At 59.3% G+C, this 26228-nt stretch overlaps 1 protein-coding gene and 2 non-coding genes across 4 annotated transcripts; 2 read left to right on the forward strand and 1 right to left on the reverse strand.

The window, feature by feature from the left end:
* The first annotated feature begins 3512 nt into the window (after positions 1-3512).
* Positions 3513-8138, forward strand: ATRAID (all-trans retinoic acid induced differentiation factor). 2 transcript variants are annotated; one of them, XM_054022118.1, is made up of 7 exons: positions 3513-3618; positions 4371-4498; positions 5450-5521; positions 6590-6661; positions 6946-7067; positions 7550-7650; positions 8034-8138. In XM_054022118.1, the coding sequence occupies exons 1-7, from the start codon at positions 3541-3543 to the stop codon at positions 8136-8138; spliced, it is 678 nt and encodes a 225-aa protein (XP_053878093.1). In that variant the 5' UTR covers positions 3513-3540. The 2 variants fall into 2 exon arrangements, with proteins under 2 accessions (XP_053878093.1, XP_053878094.1); XM_054022119.1 differs by lacking the exon at positions 3513-3618 and adding an exon at positions 3644-3797.
* Positions 8139-13413: 5275 nt separating this feature from the next.
* On the reverse strand, positions 13414-13577 carry LOC128835184 (U1 spliceosomal RNA). The gene has a single exon (XR_008444601.1). It is a non-coding gene; the product is annotated as a U1 spliceosomal RNA (small nuclear RNA).
* A 5337-nt stretch (positions 13578-18914) lies between these two features.
* LOC128835181 (U5 spliceosomal RNA) lies at positions 18915-19030 on the forward strand. Its single transcript, XR_008444598.1, has one exon. It is a non-coding gene; the product is annotated as a U5 spliceosomal RNA (small nuclear RNA).
* Positions 19031-26228: the final 7198 nt, after the last annotated feature.

Consider the following 26228-nt stretch of genomic DNA (forward strand, 5'->3'; position numbering starts at 1 on the left):
GGCCAGGGCGCAGTGCCCCTCGCCGGCTCTAACTGCGGGTCACAACCAGTGCCCTTTGGGGGCTGCTTGGCCAGTTCTCCAGGTCCCCCCCCATCAATACCTCAGTGGGCAAATACGGGTGTACCCCCACATCCTTGGGGCCCTCCTTGGCCCCCCACTTCAGGTGTACCCTTGCCACGGGCACTTTGACTGGTGTTCCGCCCACCCCCGTCAGGGTCAGGTAGGTGTTGGGCACCACCTGATCTGGGACCACCACCTCGGGCCGGGCTAGCGTCACCTCTGCGCCCGTATCCCAGTATCCATCGACCTTCCTCCCATCCACCTCCAGGGGAACAAGGTACTCTCTCCGGAGGGACAGCCCCGCGCCCACCGTATAAACCAAAAACCTTGAGTCTGGGGCATCCAGCCCCCTAAAGGAGCTGGCCTGGGGCCCTTCTCTCTCTTGAGCAGTTGATAAGCTGCCAGCCCCTCTTGCGTGAGAAGCCTGCCCCTCGTCCGTCTGGGCCTCTACCAAGTTAACCCTGTGCGGGTTCGGTCTGCTCAGTCTGTCCCTGAGCCTGGGGCACTGGGCCCGTATGTTGCCTTTTTGGCCACAGTGGTAGCAGCCCATGTCCCATGGGTCCCCCCGGGTGGGTCGGATGGTCCTGACGCCGGATGTTCCCTTCTGATGGGGTTTTTCTGTATTTTCCCACGGGGATGTCCCATGGTGACTCTCTCTCTGCGTTGTGGTGGGACTGTTCCTTTGGGACTCCTCCCTTCTATCTCCTGACCGGCTCTTTACAAACTCATCAGCCAGCTGCCCTGCGTGTCGCGGGTTCTCTGGCTTTCTGTCCACCAACCACAGCCTCAGGTCGGATGGGCACCGCTCATACAGTTGCTCCAGTACCAGCAGTTTAATCAGGTCCTCCTTCGTCTGGGCCCCACCAGCCCACTTGCTGGCGTATCCTTCCATGCGGACGGCTAGTTGCAGATATGAGATCTCAGGGGTTTTATCCTGACTCCGGAACCTTTCCCGGTACATCTCAGGAGTCAGCCCAAACTCACGTAGCAGGGCCTTTTTGAATAGTTCATAGTCCCCTTTCTCTGCCTCTCCCAGTTGGCGGTACAATGCCACGGCTTTGGGGTCCAGTAAGGGGGTAAGGACCCGGAGTCTGTCCGCGGGATCAACCCGGTGCAGCTCGCAGGCCGTCTCAAAGGCCTCCAGGAAGTCATCCATGTCCTCCCCTTCCTTGTATGGGGCCATGATGCACTTATCAAAGCTCCGTGCAGTCCTGGGTCCCCCCTCACTCACCGCAGCCGGGGGTTCGCTGCCCTTCAATCTCGCCAGTTCCAGTTCATGCTGACGCAGTCTCTCTTCACGCTGATGCTGTCTCTCATTCTCCTGTCTCTGTCTCTCATTCTCCTCCCGTTCATGCTGTCTCTGTTGTTCACGATCCTCCAGCTCTCTCAGTTTTAGCTCTTTCTCCCATTCCAGCCAATTCCGCTCCACGGATGCCGAACGTCTGCTGGCCGGGGGGGCCACGGCGCCTTCGGTATTTGCTGGGCTCCTCCCCACCCTTCCTCTAGGCATAGGAAGGAGGGGTCTCGGGAAGCCCTCAGCAGCCGGCTGACCACTCCCAGCTGGGACAGACACTGGTGCCTGCGCTGCATTTGCCAGGCTGCTTCCCTGAGACACAGGGATCAGTTCATTCGCGCGATCTTCCGCCTCCAGCTGGGCAATGAGCTGTTCTTTGGTGAGCCTCCCAATGCGCAGCCCCCTCTGCTTGCACAGCTCCACCAGGTCGCTCTTAAGCTGCTTGGCATACATCTTCCTGCTGGCCACTCACCGGCCTGTGTGCTCACAGCTCCCCACAGTTCCCAGGGGGACCCCTAGTGTGCCAGCCCTTCTCGAGGTCACCGCCTCTCTGCCAGGGTCGAGCTGCAGACTCCTCCGCCCCTGGGACCACTCGCTGCGATCCCCCCGGGGGACCCTGTTACTGCAAAAGTCCTTCTCGCTGGTCACACACTCCCAGGGGTAATAACCGTCTCTCTCCCACTCTTCAGCACGCCTGGTCCCCGTCAATCCCCCTTCGTTTTACTGCTCCCCAGTCACTTACTGCAGGAAGCGCCGTCCACGGGGTGCAGTAGATCCCGCCGCTGCCACCAGTTGTCACGGAGTATTGGGGGACTCAGGGCCCTGCACCCCCGGCTTCCTGCGATTCACCATGACTCTCAGCCAGCCAGTAAAGCAGAAGGTTTATTTGGATGACAGGAATACAGTCCAAGACAGGTCTTGCAGGCACAGACAACAGGGCCCCCCTCAGTTAGGTCCAGCTTGGGGTCCCAGGGCATGCTAGCCCACGGGCTCTGAGTGGGGGTCACTGGGGAGGGGCTAGGGTGCGGGGGGGTGATAGAGGGGTGCGGGGCTCTGGACAGGGGGGTCACAGGGGAAGGGAGGGGCTCGCGGGTTCATGTTTGGGAGGGCAGGGCTCTGGGCAGGGTAGGGCTGGGGGGTTCAGGGGGTTACAGGGAGGGGCTCTGAGTGGGGGTCACTGGGGAGGGGCTAGGGTGCGGGGGGATGGCAGAGGGGGCGGGGCTCTGGACAGGGGGGTCACATGGGAAGGGAGGGGCTCACGGGTTCATGTTTGGGAGGGCAGGGCTGGGGGGTTCATGGAGGGGCTCTGAGTGGGTGTCACTGGGGAGGGGCTAGGGTGCAAGGGGGTGATAGAGGGGTGCGGGGCTCTGGACAGGGGGGTCACATGGGAAGGGAGGGGCTCGCGGGTTCATGTTTGGGAGGGCAGGGCTGGGGGGTTCAGGGAGGAGCTCTGAGTGGGGGTCACTGGGGAGGGGCTAGGGTGCGGGGGGTGATAGAGGGGTGCGGGACTCTGGACAGGGGGGTCACATGGGAAGGGAGGGGCTCACGGGTTCATGTTTGGGAGGGCAGGGCTGGGGGGTTCAGGGAGGGGCTCTGAGTGGGGGTCACTGGGGAGGGGCTAGGGTGCGGGGGGGTGATAGAGGGGTGCGGGGCTCTGGACGGGGGGTCACATGGGAAGGGAGGGGCTCACGGGTTCATGTTTGGGAGGGCAGGGCTGGGGGGTTCAGGGAGGGGCTCTGAGTGGGGGTCACTGGGGAGGGGCTGGGGTGTGGGGGGGTGATAGAGGGGTGCGGGGCTGTGAGCAGGGGGGTCATATGGGAAGGGAGGGGCTCACGGGTTCATGTTTGGGAGGGCAGGGCTGGGGGGTTCAGGGAGGGGCTCTGAGTGGGGGTCACTGGGGAGGGGCTGGGGGTGCGGGGGTCACAGAGGGGGCGGGGCTCGCGTCCCTGGGGGAGGGGCTCTGGGCGAGGGTCTCTTGGGGCCCATCCCCGGGGTCTTGGGGCTGCGGCAGGGTCACGTGGCGAGACCCCGCCCCCAGGCGGAGCCGGCAGCGGGGGGCGGGGCCATGGGCTCAGGGGCGGGGCTGGCTTGGTTGGGGCCCGACGGGAGCTGTCACGTGACCTGCCGGCTGCGATCATGTGACGCCAGAGTTGCGGGCCGCGTCACGTGGGGCGGCCGGACGGGAGATGGGGCCCCGCGCCTGGGTCCTGCCGCTGCTGCTCGGGCTGGCGGCCTGGCGGGGCGGCGCGGCCGGGCGGAGCGCGGTGAGAGCGGGGCGGCCCGGTCCGGTCCGATCCGGGGGTCCGGTCCTGCCCGGTCCGGGGGCACCGCGCTCTGACCGGACGTTGCGCGGGGCGGGGGGGTTGGCGGGATCGGTCCGGTCATGCCCGGTCGGCGCTGTCCGGTCCGGTCCGGTGGTGCTGGGGGCACCGCGCTCAGACAGGTGCGGGCTGGGATCGGCCCGAGTGGATCCCGGGGGGGGCGGGGGGGGTGCAGAGTTTGGGGGCCGGGCCCCGCGGGGGCGGGGGGGGTGCAGAGTTTGGGGGCCGGGCCCCGCGGGGGTGGGGGGGGGCAGAGTTTGGGGGCCGGGCCCCGCGGCGGCGGGGGGGGGTGCAGAGTTTGGGGGCCGGGCCCCGCGGGGGCGGGGGGGGGGTGCAGAGTTTGGGGGCCGGGCCCCGCGGGGGTGGGGGGGGCAGAGTTTGGGGGCCGGGCCCCGCGGGGGTGGGGGGGGGGCAGAGTTTGGGGGCCGGTCCCCGCGGCGGCGGGGGGGGTGCAGAGTTTGGGGGCCGGGCCCCGCGGGGGCGGGGGGGGGGGTGCAGAGTTTGGGGGCCGGGCCCCGCGGGGGTGGGGGGGGCAGAGTTTGGGGGCCGGGCCCCGCGGGGGCGGGGGGGGTACAGAGTTTGGGGGCCGGGCCCCGCGGGGGCGGGGGGGGGGCAGAGTTTGGGGGCCGGGCCCCGCGGGGGCGGGGCAGAGTTTGGGGGCCGGCTCCTCCCCTGACTCCCCTTCCCCCCCCCAGGTGTGCAGCCGCTGCCCCGGCCCGGTGCGGAGCGTCTCCAGCGTGGCCAGTTACTGCGCGTCGCGCCCGGCCTTGGCGCTGCAGGGGCGCTGCTGCCTCAGCGGGGAGCCGGAGCCCGTCATCGTGGGGTGAGTGAGCGAGGGGGCCGGGCCCCACCACTGCCCGCGCCATGTGGGGCGCTGACCGGGCAGGGGGGCGCAGGGCAGCCGGCCCTGGGCACGCCCAGCTGCCAGACCAGCAATGGGGCAGCCTGGGGGTCTGCCCCCAGAGGTTCCCTTCTGGGCCTTGGCAGCGCCAGGGCCCCAGTGGGTCTCTGCGGCCAGGCTGAGGGGCAGCTGGTTGTGGGATAGGTAGGAGAGGCGCAGCCTTGGACAGGGAGGTGCCTCACCCCTACCTCTGCTGAGTCTCCGGGGGGCAGGGAGCCCCCCAGAGGTGACACTCCCTGGGCCCCTGCATCCCGGAAGAACCAAGTGCAGGCGGGGAGAGCCTGGAACCACTGTTAACAGTAGGAGCCCCCCCTCCCCAAGTGTGAATGGCAGGCGAGCCCTCCATGGAGCCAGCCTGGCCCCTGGAGCCCAGCTCAGACCCCCCAGCCTTGTGCCTGCCTAGGACAAGGATATGGATGGGGGAAATGTAGGGGTGGGGGGATGGAGAAGGAGGGGACGTGGGGGGGTATGGAGGCCTGGGGGTGCATGGAGAAGGAAGGGACGTGGGGGTGGGGGTGTATGGAGTCGTGTGCAGGGTAGGGCGGGGGGGAGAAGGAAGGGATGGGGGAGGGGATGTATATAGAAGGAAGGGGAGGGGGTGCATGGAGTCGTGAGAAGGAAGGGGGTGGGGGAGGGGGTGTATGGAGAAGGAAGCGGGGTGGGGGAGGGGGGGTATGGAGTCGTGGGCAGGGCAGGGCGGGGGGGAAGAAGGAAGGCATGGGGGAGGGGTATGGAGTCATGTGCAGGGCGGGTGGGAGAAGGAAGGGGGTGAGGGAGGGGGTGTATGGAGAAGGAAGCGGGGTGGGGGAGGGGATAGCATTTCGGGGGGTGCATTGGGGCTCCCAGAGCCTCTGACTGTTCTGCTCCTCCCAGGCTGGATCTGGGCAACTGCTCACTGACGTTCCTCGGTGCTGGGTTCCCGGATGCCAGCGCTGCTGTTGTCATGTGAGTCCAACCACCCCGGGGGGGGGTGTTCTGTAGGGGGGCCTGGGAATTCGAGCTCTAGAGCGAGGGGTGAGGAGGGAGCTCCTTGCTGGGGACAGGCTGGGTGCAAGCCCCAGACCCCCTGTGCTGCTCTGGTTCGGGGTCCTGCTGCATTCCCCATCCCCCACTGACTGCTGGAGAAGGACGAGGGGGGGGCTAGACCTTCCTCTCTCAACACAAGTCTGAGCTTGTTCCGTGCTCCCTGGGAGGGACGGTCCCTGCCGGGGAGCAGCGAAACTCCCAGCCCCTCCTCGGGGCTCCCCCAGCCGGGCCCCCCTCTGCTGGGGGAGAGCTTTGTGTCTGACTCCCGCTCCGGCCTCCTCTTCCTCCTGCCCATCCGGCTGCTCTGAAGTCCATATGCCCGTCTCTGTGCTCCTCCGTGTGGGAGCTGCGCCGGGCTGGCGCTCTCTGGGGGGGGTGTTACGCTACCTCCCCCTCCATTAACCATGGCACGTCCCTGCAGTGCACCCTTCCTCCCCTCCCCCCACCCTCCAGGAGTGAGGGCAGGGAAATGCTGGGGCATCCTCCCCAGGAGTGGGAGGTGGCTGGTGCACCTGCTCGCCCAGCCCTTGTTCCGGCCTCACCCCTTGCCCTAGAGGGTCCCGTCATGCCAGGCGCTTCTCCCCTTGGGATGGACGGTCCCAGTCTGACTGGACCAGGCGGGGTGGGCGGTTGGACAAGACAGACCCAGGAGGGGCAGAGTCTCGCCTGAGGTCTCTCAACAGGGTGGGGACAGAGCCGGGTCTCCTGAGGCCCTGCCCAGGGAGGGGAGGGGGGGCAGCCCCAGCCCAGGGAGGGCGCTCGGCCCAGGCCGGGGAGGGCAGAGGAGCAGGGGGTTTAGCCCCAGCCCAGGGAGGGCGCTCGGCCCAGGCCGGGGAGGGCAGAGGAGCGGGGGGTTTAGCCCCAGCCCAGGGAGGGCGCTCGGCCCAGGCCGGGGAAAGACCTGGGTGTGCGCTGTTCTCCCAGGGTGCTGGCAGGCCCTGGGAACGGAGGGTTAATGCTGCGGGATCCGGATCCGTCTGTTTGCAGTGACCTGACCGAGAACCCCCTGGAGAACATCAGCAACACCTCCTTCCAGGGCTTCACCATGCTGCAGAGCATGTGAGTGCCGGGCTGGGCGGGGCCTGCAGCCCTGGGGACAGGGAGGGCACCAGTGCTGTCCTGCTGGGAGGAAAAGGGGGGCAGGGATAGGGGCTCAACAGGGAGAGTGGGGGGAAGGGGCTCAGGGGCCCCTGGGTGCGGGGGTGGAGGGGGGGCTGACTCTCCCCACACACACACACAGGGCTCCGTGTGGAGCTTAGCTGCTGGTTCCTGGGAAGCCGGTGGGGCAATAGGGACCCCCCACGCTCAGAGCAGCCCTGCTCCTCTGACTGTCTCCTGTCCAGATCCCTGCCGCGTGCCCTGGAGTGCCCTGGAGGGAGCGTGGCCTGGGACCTCACCACCACCCACGGGGACAGCCGAACCTGCCAGGGGCAGAGGAACCTCTGCAACAGCTCGGGGGAGCTCGGTACGGTGGGGGGAGAGGGGCTCAGTACTGGGGGGGGCCTGGGATGGGTTGGGGGGCTCGGAAAGGTGCTAGGGTGAGGGCCCCCATAACCGCTCCCCTGAGGCCCCAGGCTGGAAGGAGCCCACGGCAGCTGAACTGGGAGGCACCAGGGGCAGGATCCCCGGCGGGTGTCCAGGGCAGGGCTCCCCTCCCCCCCCCCCCACTGCCTGCAAGAAAGCATGCAACAGAAATACAGCCCCCCTCCGCCCGGCCTGGGCCCAGCACCGCCCCTGCCCTCAGCAGCCTGGCTCTGCCCTCCCGCACCAGGCCTGGCCTGTTCTCCCACCCCTCAGTTCCCTAAACCTGGCCGAGGCAGGGACCACTGCAAGGGCCCCCCGGGAGCTGGGCTTTCCCCACATAGTCTGCGTGTTGCTCCCCGCTGCGGTGTGGGGGCCTCGGCCCAGCCCTGGTTCCAACCTTGTCTCCTGTCTGGTTCTGCTCAGCCTGGCTGTGCCCAGAGAACTCCCAGTGCAGCCCCGACGGCCCCGGGCTTGTCCAGTGCCTGTGCTCCGGGAGCTACCACGGCTACAAGTGTCTGCGTGAGGTGAGGGGCCGGGAGGCCTGGGCTGTGTGTCAGGCGGGGTGGGTGCCTGTCTCTGCTCAGGGGGAGACGCGTGGGGGGGGTGCAGCACAGGGACCCCGGGGCTGGGGCCATCCGGACTCTCCCCCGTAGTGTCTGGTCTCTCCAGCAGTGGGGGGCTCTGGTTGTGGCCGCTGTTGCGGGAGCACCGGCCTCAGGGTGGGGTGGCCTGGAGGCTGCAGGGGCTACGGCCGGCTGTGTGCGATTCCTGCTCGCTTGGCTGTGCGCCGGGGCTGGAATCTCCTTTGGGCCGGAGACATGCGCTGAGCTGGGGGCAGCAGCATGGGGGGTCGGGGAGCAGACACCCCCTCCCCCTGCACTTCTCACCCGCCGGCTTCGCTTCGCAGGGCACCTTTCCCCTGCTGTCCTTCTATGGGATCCTGGGAGCTGTGACGACCACCCTGTCCCTGCTGGCCTGGGGCAGCCAGCGCCGGAAAGCCAAGACCTGCTGAACCCCTCTTGCAGGACGGGGAAAGGGCGGAGACCGGGCTGGGGGGCCTGCGTGGGGGCTTCTCCCCAGCCTCTGAACTCACCGTGGTGCCGCGTGTGGGCTGCCTAGCTTCACCTTCAGCGCCTCGGGACAGTCCAGCTGTCCTCAGCGCCGGCTGCCTGCACGCCACCGTTCTCTGCCGGGGAGGGGACCAGACACCCCGCTTAGCCCCTCCCCAATCTCACTACCCTGCCCCCTCCCGGTGCGTCTCCGCAGCGTGCTCTGCGCAGGTCGCACCCACTGGGAGCCTGTGGTTGGGGCAGCGGCACAGATCTTCTCTGAGCAGGACGTGGGCGCTGGCCTGCAAGGTCTCCCATGGAGTGGAAACTTCTGGGTCTGACACCCCTCCTCCCCCCCCCCCCCCCCCAGGTCAAACCCACAGGCCCTTGAACCGTCTCTGGAAGGAGCCCTGCAGTGGGCCAGACCCCCTGGGGTCTCACTCTTCCCCCAGGGTCAGCCATGTGGCCTGAGACTGGGCCCCTGGGCCTGCAGCCCCCCTGCCCCACCCCGGGAGCGCCGGGCAGCGAGTCTGGGACAGACCCTGGGGGAGACGTGTACAATCTGGGGGAGCAGCACCCCCCCCCAGCGTCTGCGGGGACACCCAGCCAGCGCGGGCAGACAGGCGGGTGTACCCGTGGCCCGGCACACGGCACAGGCAGCCCTCAGGGAGCCAGGGAAATGAGGATTAAAGGCTGACCAGCTGCAGTGACCCCCGTTTCCAGGCTCTGTCTCTGCCTCCCTTCCTTGAGCAGCTCCCGCGCCGGCCAGAGCCCAGCCCTTCGCCCCCCCCTTTGTTCTCAGCTGAGGGCAGGGGGAATCCCCCAGCCAGGGGGGCTGCTTTGGCCTCTCGGGCGGGACAGTTTGAGCCAGTCCCTTAGTGCCTCTGTTCCACTTGGCCAGCCAGCGAGAGGCGCCTGTCTCCGGCCAGCTCGGCGCTCGGCAGTGCGCTCAGTAGAACCAGGGATGTAAAGACCCCCCACCCTCCCCTGCTGTTAAACCGCCCTAAGTGGCAAGGGGAGAATTCTGTCCCTGCCCTAGGTCCCGCCTGGGGTGGGGGCTACCCACGGCCGGGACCCTGCCCCTCAGCTGAGGCAGCATCTGCATGGGAGAGCCGACCTGGTCCCTGCAGTGTGGGTGGGGGAGCCTGGAGGAGCGTTGGTGGGTCGGGGCCGGGAAGCGACGGATCCAGCCCAGGGACTGACTGCGGGGTGAAGCCTGGGCCGTGCTGCGCGGACACACACCGTCTGCAGGGAAATGCGGGCGCCGGATTCCTAGCCGATGTTTCCATTTGTCACACCTGGGTGGGCTGGAGCCTGGCTCCGGGAGATGTCTCAGCCCAGTCCTGCTGATGATGAAGCGGGTGACAGAGGGAGCTGCTGGCCCCGTTCTCCTGGAGGGGCCAAGAGCTGGGCCTTGCCCTGCCCCCCAGTGTGAAATCGCCTTGGGGCCATACTGCCAGGCCAGCTCTTCCTGGGCTGGGGGGCACAGCCTGCTGCTGGGCGATGTGCCCCTTGGAGTCTCTTCCCAGCGGTCGTGCAGGGGCTGGGCTTCTCGCTACAGGGCCTTGCTTTCTGTAGCCGGGTCCATGGCACATCAGCTGAGTGGGCCCGTAGGCAGAGCACGCCCTGAGCCAGACAGCAGTGGAGCAAGGGGCTGATGGGGGTCCCAGGGCAGGGGGCTCAGCTGCCAGCGTGTTGTAAAATCAAGACAAGGCACGAGGTGGGGTGCTACACCTGGCACACGGGTCCCAATCCTGATCTCTTTCCCCCTCCCCCCCAGCCTACTGTGATGTAAATGCTGAATAATAATCCCTAACTTCAGTGTTGCCACCCTCCCCCTGGGAAAATCATGAGTCAGACTCCCCAAAATCATGAGATTGCCTTAAAAAACATGAGGATTCTTTTTTCAAAAATGTAAGGTGGGTTTTCTTTATTTCCCTTCCCGTTTCTGAACCAGGCAAGCTAGAAACTGCTGCTTTGCAGGGCACCTTTCCCCTGCTGCTCTTCCCAGGCGCCTGGTGCTGGCGGACAGCAGAGCTCCTCATGGTTGTGTGTTCCACACTTCGATTTCACACACCAAGTATCAAGTGTGAACTCAGGGACTAAACAGCCTGAACATGGAGGCACGGGCAGCTCCCTTGGGCACCCTGACTCTATCTTGCCACCCAGGTGAGCCTGCCTGTGACAGAGGGTCCCTTGCACCAAAACCCATAACAATATTCTGGTCACTCAGACCGGTCAATTGCACCTCAGATCTCCAACTGAAGACAATGTTGGTGGCCTATCCTATCACAAACTAGCTACATCTTTGCTAACTAGGAAAAGAAAAACTGACCAGGTTAAAGCAGGTAAACACACTGTAAGGGGTCAGACTCACCCCTGCGGCGCCTCCTGCTGGTTACTCCAGGGAATCAACTCAATCCAGCCCAGAGCACCCTCTGCAGGCCGGTGATCCGCCTTGTCCTGACTAGCCCCCGTGTCCCTCCCAGGACCCCGATGCCCCTTGCTCTGGGTGCTGCCCCCTGGCAGTACCCACACACACTGGGTCTCCCCTCTCAGGGGAACCCCCACCCACTAGCCCCACCTCACCTCAATGTAAGGCCACTGCCAGTCACCAACTAGCCCCCGCGTCCTGGGGCAGACTGCAGTATAGGCCACTCATCACTGGCAAGGGGGGTTTGGACCTGCTGCCTTGGACTACCCTCTGCAACCCCCAGTACCTCTTGGCCTAGTACTAGGCCACAGCCTGGGGCTTTCCAGGCTGGAGCTCCCCAGCCCTGCTCCACACAGGTACCCTGTCTCTGCTCCCTACACCCAGGCCCTTCTCCCTCTGAACACAGAGAGAGACCGCTGAGCTCCTGTCTCCCAGCCTCTTTATAGGGCCAGCCGGGCTCTGACTGGGGCATGGCCCAGCTGCAGCCACTTCCCCCAATCAGCCCAGGGTTTTCTCTCTCACCCCCAGTCCTTTCCAAGGGCTGTGTAAACCCCTCAGGGCAGGAGCAGGTGCCCACCCCGCTACACATACACACAAAGGAGTTACAGGCTGAGGTTTCAAACAGTAGTAGAAGCTGCTGTAACATGCAAGCTCTGTATGTCCCTTAGGGCTAACACTAGCCAAACAGCCGGGCTCCCTTGCTGATGTTTAGCAGGTGTGCCGTCTCCCTGAAGTCCAAGCAGCAGCGGGGGGACAGATTCTTCTGGACGGATTTTATTCCATTCCCCCAGAGCTGATGGGGCACGTGTTTGTGCAGGTCTCCGCCTCCTCGTGGGTGTGGGGGGAGCAATCAGACGAGTCTTTTGTCCTCGGATGATCCACGGGGGCTTGTCCGATGTCTCAGGGTCATCTCTTGCTGGAAAGGAGATGACGCCTCTTCTGGTAAATGAGTGTTTCACACTTGGTTATGCATCTCTCCTGACTCGGGTGGCAAAGGGCATTACAGTTTTAGTGCCAACGCTTATATATCACCTTATAGCATGGGCTACCGATATTATAGGTGAGAATAACGCCTACAGCAACTCACACGCTGTTCATAAAGTCTAAACACAAAACACATTTGTATAAATCGAACGCCTGTTTTAACAACACTTAACAGGTAAGCAAGACTGGTTCCCAGCCACGCACTTGTCAATAAGGCCTAGAGGCCTTGGCATGAGCGGGCACCTGCTCTGCCAGTGTCAGAAGAGGAATTTCCCTCTTATCCCCAGGTGTCCCCCGGGGTCCATACTGGGACCAGCACTGCTCAACTTCTTCATCAACGCTCTGGGAAAAGGGGTAAACAGTGAGGTGGCAAAATTTGCAGATGATACAAAACTACTCAAGATGGTTAAGTCCCAGGCAGGCTGTGAAGAGCTACAAAAGGATCTCTCAAAACTGGGTGACTGAGCAAGAAAATAGCTGGAGAAATTCAGTGTTGATAAATGCAAAGTAATGCACATTGGAAAACATAATCCCAACTCTACAGATAAAATCATGGGGGCTAAATTAGCTGTTACCACTCAAGAAAGAGATTGTGAAGTCATTGTGGATAGTTCTCTGAAAACATCCACTCAATGTGCAGCGGAGTGTTGGGAATCATTAAGAAAGGGATAGATAATGACAGAAAATATCATATTGCCTTTATATAAATCCAGGGTACACCTACACCTTGAATACTGCGTGCAGATGTGGTCGCCCCATCTCATAAAAGATCTATTGGAATTGGAAAGATTCAGAAAAGGGGGAAAAATTATTAGATGTATGGAACGGCTACCGTATGAGGAGAGAGTAATAAGACTGGGACTTTTCAGCTTGGAAAAGAGATGACTAAGGGGGAAGATGATAGAAGTCTATAAAAGCATGACTGGTGTGGAGAAAGTAAATAAGGAAGTATTATTTACTTATAACACAAGAACTAGGGCTCACCAAATGAAATGAATAGGCAGCAGGTTTAAAACAACAGGAAGTATTTCTTCACAAAACACACAGTCAATCTGTGGAACTCCTTGCCAGGGGATATTGTGAAGACCAAGACTATAACAGGGTTGAAAAAATAACTAGATAAATTCATGGAGGACAGGTCCATCAATGGCTATTAGCCAGTGGTATCCCTTGCTAACCTCTGTTTGCCAGAAGCTGGGAATGGGCGACAGGGGATGGATCACTGGACAATTCCCTGTTCTGTTCACTCCCTCTGGGGCACCTGGCATTGGCCGCTGTCGGCAGACAGGATACTGGGCTAGATGGACCTTTGGTCTGACCCAGTCTGGCCGTTCTTACGTTCTTATCCCATAACCACTTAGTTTTCTTTCGAGCCTTTGGTGAGAGACCCTGTCAAAGGCTTTCTGAAAATCCCAGTTCGCTATATCGACTGAATCATCCTCATCCACATGCTTGTTGAGACCCTCAAAGAATTCTAGAAGATGGGTGAGGTCCAAGTTCCCCCTTCAAAAGCTGTGGTCACCCTTTCCCAACATAGCCTGTTTATCTGGGCGTCTGATCGCTCTTTACTCTAGTGTCTACCAAGCGGTGGGCCTAAAGCGACGGAAAGACCTCCTCTGCCATGGGGTTGTGCCAGCCTAGTCCCGGTAGCACAGACAGCAGAAGCCAAAGCAGCCCCGGGGCAGGGGGTGAGCCTGCAGGTTAGACGAGGGGACCAGGTGAAACAGCCACGGACACGCCGGGAGCGCCAGAAGCAGCTCCCCCCAAGTGGAAGAAAGATACCACAGCACCCGAATAACTCTGTCTTTGCACCCGCGAGCCAGGGGAGAGCGCGAACGCAGTCCCCCACTACCACAAATTATGCAGTCGAGTTTCCCGCATTTGGGGAAATCGCAGGGGTCAGCACACCCGCAGTGCAATGGATGAGCCTCACCCTGGGAAAACCACCTTCGTGATCATGGTATCTCCCCTGCCAGGTAAGTATGAGTTGGTCCACCCCGGCCGCCGCCCGCCCTCGCTCGCCCCACACTCTCAACACACGGTGGGGCCCGACTCGGACCGACCGCCGGCCCCGCCCACACCGGCTCCGAGCGCCGCGAGCTGCTCCGACAGGCTCCGGGGTCCCACCCTTCTTCACACCGAGCTCCGGGTGCCAAATTCGGGCCCTGCTCGGCAGGCTGCTCTCACTCCCAGAATGCTCTGCTCGCACAAATATCTGCATACGTGCTCACGTGGCCCCGCCCCTCCAATCGGGCCCCGCCCACTGCCTACCTAGGCCTGAACCCTTCCCTGGCCAGCCCCGCAGCCAGCCCCACCCGGTGCCCGGACCCCGCCGGGACCTCTGCTGGGCCCGCGCCCCCTGGCGGCCGCGTCACGTGCTGCAGCCAGCCCAGCTCAGGAAAGGAGGGGCCCCCAAAGCCATAACCTGATTGCAATAATAACACTCCGGGGTCTGGCCTGCCCCAGAGCTGCAGCCAGTCCGTCCCCGCATCCAGCCCAGAGAGACACGGGAATAGCTGTATTGTGGGTCACCTTCTGCTGGGAAAGAGAGACGCTGCTTTTCGCTTCGCTCTCCCCACCGGGCACTGGTGCAATACAAGAATTCCCCCCCCCCCCCCCCCCCCGCGGCTTGTCTCACGTCCATTTCTTGTCATTGCAGAAGGTCAGGTGTTGTCATCCACTCCAGACATAGAATCATAGAATATCAGGGTTGGAAGGGACCTCAGGAGGTATCTAGTCCAACCCCCTGCTCAAAGCAGGACCAACCCCAACTAAATCATCCCAGCCAGGCAGGGCCGGCTCTAGGTTTTTTGCCGCCCCAACCAAAAAAAATGTTGGCTGCCCACCCTTGTCCCAGCCCTGTGTTCCTTGCTGCACCCTCTACTGCCCCAGCCCTGGGTTCCCCCCCCAGCCCTGCCCCCTCCTTCTGCCGCAGCCCTGGGTCACTGGTAACTCGCTCCCAGGGCCGGTCATTCAGCAGGAATTTTGGATGTGCACAGAACACAGACAGGATTGGTTCCCATATGGTTACAGCACTGCAGTAAAGTGGAACCATTTTCAGCTCGTGTGACTGGAGGATATCTGGATGCAGATTATAAGACTGTCCTACATAAATGAGGAAAAGTTGAGGTGTCTTTATTATTCTTTAGTTCCCTCTTTCTTTCTATGGGGAATTTGCCAATGCAATAAAAGCGCCTGGGCTGCCGCTGGGAATGGAATGAAGAACGGCAGGAGCTGGGAGTCCTGATACCGCGGATCAGAACGGAGGACAACATCATCGTCACCCCTGGAGCCAGAAGCGTGCTGGAGAGATCCCTGAAGGCCGCCGTCCACGCGCTCTACTTGGACGCCCTGAAGAAAAAGCCGGACCAGGGTAAAGTCTTTGAAGTAACCAGCAAGTGGGACTCTAGCAACCACTTCCTCCCCACAGGCAGCTTCACCCGGTTCGCCGACTGGCGGTTCATTCACCGCGCCCGGCTGAATTGCGTCCCGCTCAACGGTGCCATCCGCCACGGGAACCGGGACAAACGCTGCAGGAAGTGCGGGTACGTCAACGAAACCCTGCCCCACGTCCTATGTTGCTGCAAGCCCCATGCCAGAGCCTGGCAGCTATGCCACAACGCCATCCAGGACCGTCTAGTGAAGGCCATCAACCCGCGTCTGGGAGAGATCACTGTCAACTGCGCCGTCCCCGGCACCGACAGCCCGCTGCGCCCGGACATCGTCGTCACGGACGAGGTGGGAAAAAAGATCATCGTGGTCGACGTAGGGATTCCGTTCGAGAACAGGACCCCGGCCTTCCGCGAAGCCCGAGCCCGCAAGCTCGAAAAATACGCCCCCCCGGCTGACACCCTGCGGACCAAGGGCTACGAGGTGCACGTCGACGCTCTGCTCGTTGGGGCCCTGGGTGCCTGGGACCCGTGTAACGAACGCGCGCTGAGGACCTGTGGGGTGGGCCGTCATTACGCACGGCTCATGAGACGCCTAATGGTCTCGGACACTATCCGTTGGTCCCGGGACATCTACATCGAGCACATCACCGGCCACTGCCAATACCGAGAGTGAGCCGGGGAGACCTCGTGCACCCACACACACCCCCTGCTGGACTCTATCCCCTGAATCCTGAACCCACCAAACCTAGCTGAATCCCGCCACGTGAGGGTCACCCCATCCCCATTACCCAGCCCGCTTACTTATACCCATGACTGTCTCTACTTTCCGTATGGGTGATAGACCCTCACCGCTTATCAACTGTTTCCTGATCCCGCCCACCGGTTACCCACCCCTTATTGGGGACATTGCAGTCTGTATATACTATGTGTGCTGCCCAGCCCCAAAACACCAACATACCCCCTTACTCTGTATGTTACCCCCAATGACCAATAACTGACGCTTCAAATTTTCTGTATCGTTTATGTTTTAAATATTCTCTAATAAAATTGATATCACTGTCTTCCTTTTAAACAAACAAACAAACAAACAAACAAACGGCAATGGGTGTTGAAAATAGCAATTCCAGTCCTAATAACCACTGGGAAGCATTTCTTGCTCCATTTTATCCTACGTTTCCTACAGCAAGTTCCAGTGGATCAGTAGATTTGATTTGGGGGAAATGAAGTAACAGCCGCCCAAACTGAGCTTGAGCCCTCCTGAATTTTGAGGTGTTCAGATCTGGAAGGCAGGTGCTGGGGGGGGGGGAGGGGGGGACCTGTGGCTCCGCAGGGGAGCACGGCAGCATGTATACAGCAGCGTGTCTGGCGCTGCGCGAAGCCAGACACGCTGGTCTGAGTGGCACGGTAAGGGGACTGGGGGGTTGGAGAAGGGGTAGGGAGTTCCGGGGGGGCAGTCAAGGGACAGGGAGCAGGGGGGGATTGGATGGGGCGGAGGTTCGGGGGGGCAGTCGGGAGCAGGGAGAAAGGGGGATTGGATGGGTCAGAGGTTCGGGGGGGCAGTTGGGGGACAGGCAGCAGTTGGTTCTCAGCTCCCAAGCTGGATCCCCCGGCTGCCGCCCCTGCAAATGGACTGCCCCAAGTACGTGCTCACTTTGCTGGTGCTAGAACCACCCCTGCAGCCAGGGCTTTGTCAAGCCTGACCTTAAAAACCTCTAAGGATGGAGATTCCACCACCTCCCTAGGGAACCCATTCCAGTGCTTCACCACCCGCCTAGTGAAATAGTGTTTCCTAATATCCAACCTAGACCTCCCCCACTGCAACTTGAGACCATTGCTCCTTGTTCTGTCATCTGCCACCACTGAGAACAGCCGAGCTCCATCCTCTTTGGAACCCCCCTTCAGGTAGTTGAAGGCTGCTATCAAATCCCCCCTCATTCTTCTCTTCTGGAGACTAAACAATCCCAGTTCCCTCAGCCTCTCCTCATAAGTTATGTGCTCCAGCCCCCTAATCATTTTTGTTGCCCTCCGCTGGACTCTTTCCAATTTTTCCACATCCTTCTTGTAGTGTGGGGCACAAAATTGGACACAGTACTCCAGATGAGGCCTCACCAATGTCGAATAGAGGGGAATGATCACGTCCCTCGATCTGCTGGCAATGCCCCTACTTATACAGCCCAAAATGCCATTAACCTTCTTGGCATCAAGGGCACACTGTTGACTCATATCCAGCTTCTCGTCCACTGTGACCCTAGGTCCTTTTCTGCAGAACTGCTACCTAGCCATTCGGTCTCTAGTCTGTAGCAGTGCATGGGATTCTTCCGTCCTAAGTGCAGGACTCCGTACTTGTCCTTGTTGAACCTCATCAGGTTTCTTTTGGCCCAATCCTCTAACTTGTCTAGATCCCTCTGTATCCTATCCCGACCCTCCAGTATATCTACCTCTCCCCCCAGACTAGTGTCATCTGCAAACTTGCTGAGGGTGCAGTCCACGCCATCCTCCAGATCATTAATGAAGATGTTGAAGAAAACCGGCCCCAGGACCGACCCCTGGGGCAATCCACTTGAAACCGGCTGCCAGCTAGACATGGAGCCGTTGATCACTACCCATTGAGCCCGACGATCTAGCCAGCTCTTTATCCACCTTACAGTCCATTCATCTGGCCCATACTTCTTTAACTTGCTGGCAAGAATTAAAAATTTTATTAAGATGATGTTAAAAAAAATAGTGAACAGAGTTTGAGCATAGAAGTTTCTGGTTATCAGGGAATAACATACAGATTATTGAGGGTGCAAAGTTTGGTTTAAGATCAGGTGGCATGAGGAATATCCCCGATTGGGGGTAAAAGGTTGATGGGTCAAAGTACAGACATTGAAATATGAGGGTATGAAGTTCATAAAGTGGCTATGTTCGGGTGTGGAGTATAATGAGTGGATATGATGATGAGGATGGATTGACCCTCATCTGGTGAGATTTAATGTTCAGGGAGTTTATGGTTCCAGTTCATATGATCCAACGGAGAAGGTCACTTGGTCCCTTTCTCGTAGAAGGGAACAATGTCACTCTGGCTCACGCCTCCTGGTACTGTCGGTGGCCGGTGATGTGCTCGATGTAGATGTCCCTGGACCATCGGATGGCGTCTGAGACCATGAGGCGCCGCATGAGACGTGCATAGCATCGACCGATCCCGCAGGTCCGCAGCACACGCTCATTGCAGGGGTCCCAGGTGCCCAGGGCTCCGACAATCAGGGCGTCCATCTGCACCTCATACGAACACTGGAAGGCCACTTGATGGTGATGCCTTTTGTGACCTGCCCCGTGAGGCTGCGTGCACAGGTGGGCAGCGCTGTTCGAAGCTGTTCCCGTGTCCCAGGGGAGCTGCAGCTCAGTGAACCCCAAGGCTCTGAGGGGAGCGACTTTGCAGCAGAGGCCGCCCCAGCAGCAGGTACCAGACTGGGTCGCATCCCGGCTGAAAGATCGCATGTCCGAGATGCCCTGTGACTTTGCGCGGCGTGTGCATGCGGGCCGGGCTTCAGCCTCCTAACACAGTGGAGGGCAATTGTCCTCCGGACTCCGTCCTCCCTGCGCCTGGGCCACGGGACTGTCTGGGGAGAGCAGCCCCCCGCATCCCAACCTCCGCCCCAATGGGGAACGAGCAGGGCAGCCCCGAGAAAAGCCTCCTGTGAGCGCTGACACCGGCTGGGGAATCTCATTTGCATACCCACAGTGCATTGCGCGCAGTGAAGCTAGTTCCCAGTCAAGAGGATGGTTTTGCTCCCAATGTCCCCAGTCCCAATAAGCCAACTCAGGATTTAAACTGGTTCAATTAAATTTCGTGTAAAAGTGAGCGGTGTAGCGGGCCGTCAATGTAGTCACCCTGAGGTGAGCAGCACACGCGGTTGCCCCGGCAGCGCCTCTGCAGGCTGATTCACATACTCCGGTTTCTCCTCAGCTCGTATAAATCTTTCGCCTTTTACTAAAGATTTCCGTGGGGAGGAGCAGTGACGAGTTTCTACCCAATTTTTTGAGGCTTCACTTTGGTGAGGCTGTTCCCTGGTGTGAAAAAGCAGAATCGTTGTTGGATTCGGTTATTGCCACTGGTTTGGGTGATTGATGCTTGTTTTGCAAATAGAGTTTTCTGTGGTACTGTTCACGTACATTTAGTGGTTGATGTTTTCCCAGCAAGGGTGATTTTGGGGTCTGTATTCACCTAGCTCAGGGGTTCCCAAAGGGGTGTTCACAAACCCCTGGGGGTTTGCCAGAAAAAGGTCACTATTGGTGGCTAGAGGCCCCCAGGCAGTGGATGCAGCGGAAGGGACTCTATGAGGGACCCCATTGCAGGGCAGACTGCCTGAGCCCCAGGAAGAGTGGGGGCTGGGCAGTTGGGGCTGGTAGCCCGAGCCCTGCCCCTGTCACCGGGGGATCCGGCAGTGGTTCTGGACTTCCAAGAGCTATGCAGAGCAAAGCAAGCGCATCCATCACACTGAGGAAATTTAAACTTAAATCCCTGGAAATACTCATTTTTAGGAGTGCCACAGGACCCTCTGTTTCATTTTTAGGAGGGGGTTCACAAGATTTCACAATTTAGTGAAAGGAGTTCGTGGGCTGTTACATTTTGGGAACCACTGACCTAGCTGTTTGGTTTCAATGTTTTTGGTATTTGTGATTTCCTAAGGCAAGGCTTGCATAGTGTAGAAAATAAATTCCAGATATATTTTCAAGTTTCATTTTTTTATGCATTATTTCATTCCCAAAGCAATTAATTCTTTCACCCCATGATTTCCTGTAAGAAGGCCAGAGTGGGTCAGACCAATGGTCCATCTAGCTCAGTGGAGGTGTAGCAGGGTGCTGGTGCAAAGGCACCTAATTAGCCCCTGCTCAGCCAGCCCCAATCTATTTCCCCCGACTGGGGCTATCTGGGGAGAAGTCTGGTGCCTGGCCTTTAGAACTGGCTGCACCTGTGGGCCTGAGGGTTCAAGGGCTATAAAGACAGGCTGGCCAACAGTAAAAAGAAGGGGAATGGTTTGCTTGTCTGCCCACCTGGGCTGAGTGCAGACTCTGTTTAGGAGAGGAGATTATCAGGCCTGCAAGCTCTGTATATAGCATAACATTGGAGGTGGGAGAACATTGTGTAAATAAAGCCATGGGTGTTGCAGAACTAGAAGCCTCTCTGAGCTTTATTAGGGCAGCCAGGGGGCCTCAGGAAGAGGGGCGGGTAGAGGACTTGTCACAGGAGGGCACAGAACAGGACAATTTGGAGTTCTCCACCCTCATCTTCCACTCCGGGTCTCTGTGTAGTCAGAGATTTAGGGCTTGCCTCAAGCGTGGGATTGCATCACTGACCAACTTCACTAATGACTCTTGACGGCCCTAGTCTCTATTGACTCATCTCATTCTCTGGAAGCCAGTTTTTCTTTTTGCCCCTCACAACATACCGTGGCAGGGAGTTCTGCACGTTCATTTCGTCAGGTGGGTCCCCCACCACCACCGTTACTGCATTGTGGGAAAGTTCACTCTTCACTTTAGCCACATCATTAATGCGTTTATAGACCTCGCTCATAGTGCTTCTCAATCTTTTTTTACCAGGGGCCCCTAAAATTAAATACACAGCCCTGCGGATCCCCAGCCAGAGGTGAAGCGGGGGGAGGGGGGCACACGGGGTCACCTGCTCCCCCGCCCCCCCTCTGCTGATGTGGCAGGGCAGGGCAGGGGTGTGTCTCCTTGGCTAGCTGCAGCCTGCTCCTGGAGTCAGTGGCTGTGAGGCAACCCTTACTGATGGCAGGGGGAGAGCTCTCTTCTGCAGTGGTACTGCCATTTTTTGTTGTGCCCCCCGCAAACCAGGCAGGCAGGCTTGGTGGCCTGCGGAGGTGAGCGGAGGTGGGTCAAGCCCAGGGTTCTTTTGGCAGACGCCCGGTGGAGAACCGGTGCTGTACCTTATCCCTCCTTAGTCATCTCTTGCCTAAACTGACCGGTCCAGCCCTAACGTCTGTAATCTCGTCTCATGCTTTGGTAGCCCGCTCTTTCCCCCTTTCCATTGTAAAAACTGATCATTTATTCCTACCCTTTCTTTCCTATCTGCTAACCGGTTACTGATCCACGAGCGGGCTCGAGCCGTCTGGAGGAGCTCGTGACTGTGAGTGGCAACCTCAGGGCAGACGGTTAAGAATGTTACCGAAATATCGGGTCCACCTAGCTGAGAGCCAATAACAGCCAGACAGGGATAAGGAAGAGTTGCTTTATTCTGCAGAAGAAAGGAGAGCTTTGCACCTTAGTACAAAAACTCTGTCTTATACACATTTTACAGATCCTTTATACACATTCAGACAAAGGTCCTTGCAGTGTTAACACTTGATTGGTGGTTGTCAGACCCGTGCTTTTGCTATCTGGTCAGTGCAAACTGGCTTGGGACCAGCTTCAACTACCCTAAGGCCTTGAAGGGAAGACAGTTGAAAAGTTCAGGCTACTGTGTACTTGAAGTGTCTGCTTCCCCCTAATGGCCACTGGTTGACATAAAGGCTGCTCTGTTAAGGGGGGTCACTAGCAACTTTCACAAGAAGCAGGGCACAATCCCCAGATTGGTTGTGTTCTAGACTTAGATTCACCAAGTATCACATTATGCATGATGTGCCTTTACGACTTTTTAAACCAGACTTGCTATTTTGGGATAATTTTAGCATTATATGCAGAGGACTAGAAATGTTTTTATTAACCTGTAGTTTAGATCATTATAACATTCGCTTGAATAACAATTTTAAATCTGTTCTTCTCACTTTAATAACTGATACTTCATCTTTCTGAGGACTATCTATTCAACTGATGTTTGGAATAGCAGCTTGCTCTATCCACTGCCTGTTATTGCAGTACTCAACCTCCAGGAACGGTGGCCCTTCCTATGGGGAGAAGATCATGGTTGAAGAGCAGCGAAGAAATGTGGTGGTGTCTGTGTTACCATTTGGTTTGTACTGAGTATGGTTTTGAGTGATTTGTAACTCTTCGGTTAGTTATTAGTAACATCGTATTATCAGGTCTCTGAGTTGAAAGGCTGCTCTTGACGATTTTACTTTGTCATTATTTGTAGGTCAGTTAAACAGCTGCTTTCTTAGTCTATTCTGTGCAGGTTCTTAAACCGCTCTCCTTAGTCTACCTTCCCGAACTGATTGTACGGTTTGGATCCTTCTTTCCCTCATCTCCCCACAGAAGAGAAATTTTCCATCCCTTTCCCGTTGGGAAAACGCCACCATTTGAACTTAGGAAACAGTCTCTGTAAATGTTTTGCCAGATGAGGGATAGTTCATAGGAGCAGAAGAGGAGGAAGGTTGTGGCTCTTTGAGTCAGATTCATCGTGTTTAAGGCCAGAAGGAACCAGCCGATCACCTCAGAGGGACTGAGGTGCACCAATGCCCGAGGCCCTGCAATGGCAAGGAATTGATTTGATGTGATTGACGGTATGTTTGAGATAGTTCTGTGTAGGGCTGGGGCGGGGGTAGGGATGTGGGAGGGAGTGTGGGGTGCTGCAGGGGGCTCAGGGCAGGGGGTTGGGGTGCAGGAGGGGTTCGGGGTGCAGGCTCTGGCCCAGTGCCGCTTACCTGGAGTGGCTCCGGGGTGGCAGCGGCGCACACTGGGGCCAGGGCAGGCTCCCTGCCTTCCTACCCTGGCCCCACGCTGCTCCCGGAAGCGGCCAGCACCACATCCCTGCAGCCCCTGGGGGAGGAGGGGGGCAGAGGGCTCCACGTGCTGCCCTCGCCTGTGGGTACCTCCCCCAAAGCTCCCATTGGGCGCGGTTCCCCGTTCCTGGCCAATGGGAGCTGTGTGGGGCGGTGCCTGCAGGCAAGGGCAGTGCGTGGAGCCCTCTGCCCCTCCCCCAGGGGCGGCAGGGACGTGGGGCCGGCTGCTTCCAGGAGCGGTGCGGGCCTGAGGTGCCATGGAGGTGGCAATCCCGCAGGCCAGATCCAAAGCCTTGATGGGCCGGATCCGGCCCGCAGGCCGTAGTTTGCCCACCCCCGGTCTGGGAGGACAGGGGGTGACAATGGGGAGGGCAAGCAATGACTTGTGCAGGAGGAGGGTGAGGGAGGTGTCTTGATGCTGCTTCTGGAAGGGTGGCTTCTGGTACCGGGCTCACCTCCTTTTACGGAGCTAGGTGGGTTCCCTTCAGCAGGGCCGGCTCCAGGGTTTTGCCGCCCCAAGCGGCAAAAAAAAAAAAAAAGCCGCGATCACGATCTGCGGCGGCAATTTGGTGGAAGGTCCTTCGCTCCAAGTGGGAGTGAGGGACCGACTGCCGAATTGCCGCCGAATAGCTGGACGTGCCGCCCCTCTCCGGAGTGGCTGCCCCAAGCACCTGCTTGGCAAGCTGGTGCCTGGAGCCGGCCCTGCCCTTCAGCTGAGCGAGCCCTTGTTTGCAAGGGGGGTGGATTTGACCTCAGGGACGCAACCATACTGCAGGGGAGGAGAGGCTGGTGCCGGGAGGCTGAGCTCTCTATGGGGTACCCCAGAGCAAGCGGCCGGCTAGGGGCAATGGGGCACGACATGGGAGGGTTGGTCCCAGGAGTGAGGGGCCAGCCAGGAACAAGAGGGCCTGGGCTGGCTAGGGTGCTGATACATCCCGTTTTGCCCAGGACAGGCCCCTTTTCCAGCTCTGGCCCGGCCGTCCCTACTTCTTTGCCAGACCTGGGCGTGTGTCCCGGCTGCAAGGCAGAGCAGAGAGAGGCAGCACTGCCCACCAGCAGGAAAGCAGAGACATTTGCTGCTGTCAGGCAGTGCTGGCTACAGAGCTGACGCCTGGCGGGGATGGGGGGAGATAAACCTCAGCCAGGGTCAGCCCCAGCTGCAGGCGGCGTGGAGCTCGGGAGTGGGGGTCAGCCCCAGGTGCACAGGGCTCGGAGGGGTGGGGTCAGCTCCAGCCCCAGCTGTGGATGGCACAGGACTGGGGGGGCAGACCCCACCGTGGGCAGTGTGGAGCTCGTGAGGGGGGGGTCTTAGCCCCAGCTGTGGGCGACATGGGGCTCGGGGGGGGGGGGGGCTCAGCCCCAGCTGTGGGCGACATGGGGCTCGGGGGGTGGGGGCTCAGCCCCAGCTGCAGGTGACATGGGGATCGTGGGGGGTGGGGTCTGATAGGTGGAAAAAACCCAAGGTCCCCACAGTAAAATTCCTTCCTGACCCCAAAAATGGGCATTTTGACCCCGAGCACGTGAGCAAGACGCACCAGCCGAGCATCTGTGAAGGACAATTTGTTGAGACATCCTGGTGGGGGTCCCATCTCCAGCCATGGCCAATCGCTGACACTGAAAAAATAATGTCCAGAATGCATCAGGGCAGGGCTCTGACTTTCCTGATGTCTGCAGACCAGCTGAATCCCTGAAGCATGAGATTTGGGACACAACACACAGGACATGGACCAGGGCAGATGGAGGCTCTGTGGCTCCCCACAGCCCCCTGCAGTCGCTGCTGTCCAAGGGCTTTGCCAGCCCCGGAGCCAGGCTCCCAACCCGGGAGGCTCTTACGGGCTGCGAGCCGTTGAAGGGCAGCGGGGAGCTGAGGAGCATCTGCAGCCCTGGGGCCCCAGTCACCAGCAGCAGGAGCAGACGGGGAGCGCCAAGGCTGCCGGTACCATGGCACCAGCCAGAACAGCAGCCCCCGGCACTGCCCGGCTCCACCTCTGACCTGCCCAAGGAGGCAGGGCTTCAGGGGGAGAGGAGGAGGCGGGGCTGGCACTTGTTGGGGGAGGAGCAGTGGGTGGGGTCACAGACGGGGCAGGGCCTTGTGGGGGGTGCACCCCTCCAATTTTCTGTCTAGCCCACCTCAGCCCCTGGCCGGGAAGAGCCTGGCACCACCCCTGGGGGTTTCCCCAGGGTAAGACTCATCCAATGCATGGTGGGTTGGTGACCCCTGCGATATACCCACAGGTAGGAAACTCAACTGCATCACTTGTCGTGGGGAGCTGCGTTCATGCTTCCCCCTCGTCTTGGTCAGTGAAGGCAGCTGTGGTTCGTGCTCGCTCATCTCCTGCCTTACTCCGGGGGAATTCTGCGCCCTGCGTTTGTGCAGAGTTCATGTCCAGGGCAGAATTTTTTCCTCCCAAGAAGCAGTTCTGCCTTTCAGCCCCCAGAGCAGCCAGCGGGGCATGTGGGGCTAGTGGGGGGTTCACACAGGGCTAGTGGGAGGGACAGGTGGGTGTGGGCTCAGAGCTAGTGTGGTGACCGCATTGAGCAAGGCACTGAATGGGGGGGTGTGCAGGGCCAGGTAGGGACGGAGGCAGATGTGCTTGACTGAATGGGAGAGGTGAGGGGTCAGCCAGGGTCTGCATGGGGGAAGCTCCCTAACAATCCCTCCCTGCCCCCTCCCCCAAAAACTCTGTTCCAGACTTTTCCCACCCAGACCCAACAACCCTCCAAGTTCACCCCCAGGCTCCTTCCCAGCAATATACTTCCCTCTCCCTCAGCTCCTCCGTTACCCCGACTCCCCCCAGCCTTTGCACTGCTTCTGAGGGGAGCAGGAAATCCGGTTCTGTATTGTAGTTAAAATGAATTACTACTCAGAGCTCTGTATTAGTATGCCTAGTAAGGAATCTATTTGTCAAAAAACATTTCCTGAATCGTTTTTTTTTGTTGCCAGTATTGTTACAGACATACTTGCTGACAGGTATTTTGAAATAAATTACCCAAATAATTGAAACCAGCATGATTATATTGCATTATTTTGACAAATAAAATATGCAGAATTTTAAAATGTGGTGTGCAGAATTTTTAATTTTTCAGAGCAGAATTTGTAGTTTTTTGCTGCAGAATTCCCCCAGGAGTGAGCGTTGTCAGTGGCAGCTGCTGTCTTTTACAGCGCTTCTGTGTGCCCCCTGCTCTGCAGTCTGCCCTTACGGGGGCTTTTCAGCCAGAACCAACGTTTCAGCGGGAGAGTACAAATCAGGGCAATTCTGGAGAGCTCCCTGTTTGCTGTCCCCTCTCTGGTGCTTGCAGTGAGAGGTTTCGGGGTTCCAGCCCTGAGCAGCTTTTCTAATAACCCTTCATATCACCATCCTATAGGGACTATTTTTTAACCTTTTGATTCTTTTTCCCTTCACAACGACCCTGAAACTGCATATCCCATTTTCAGTGTGTGCTTCTTGTTTATATTCAAACTGTGGCCTATTTAATTGTGTCAGACTAATGCCCTCGGTCTTGAAGGAGGGGCAAGATGAAATAATACTTTGCTTTTCACTCTTTCGACACCAGTCATGGTGTTATACGGCTCAATCGTAC

The sequence above is a fragment of the Malaclemys terrapin genome, chromosome 3, assembly GCF_027887155.1.
Source record: "Malaclemys terrapin pileata isolate rMalTer1 chromosome 3, rMalTer1.hap1, whole genome shotgun sequence".
Lineage (NCBI taxonomy): Eukaryota > Metazoa > Chordata > Testudines > Emydidae > Malaclemys > Malaclemys terrapin.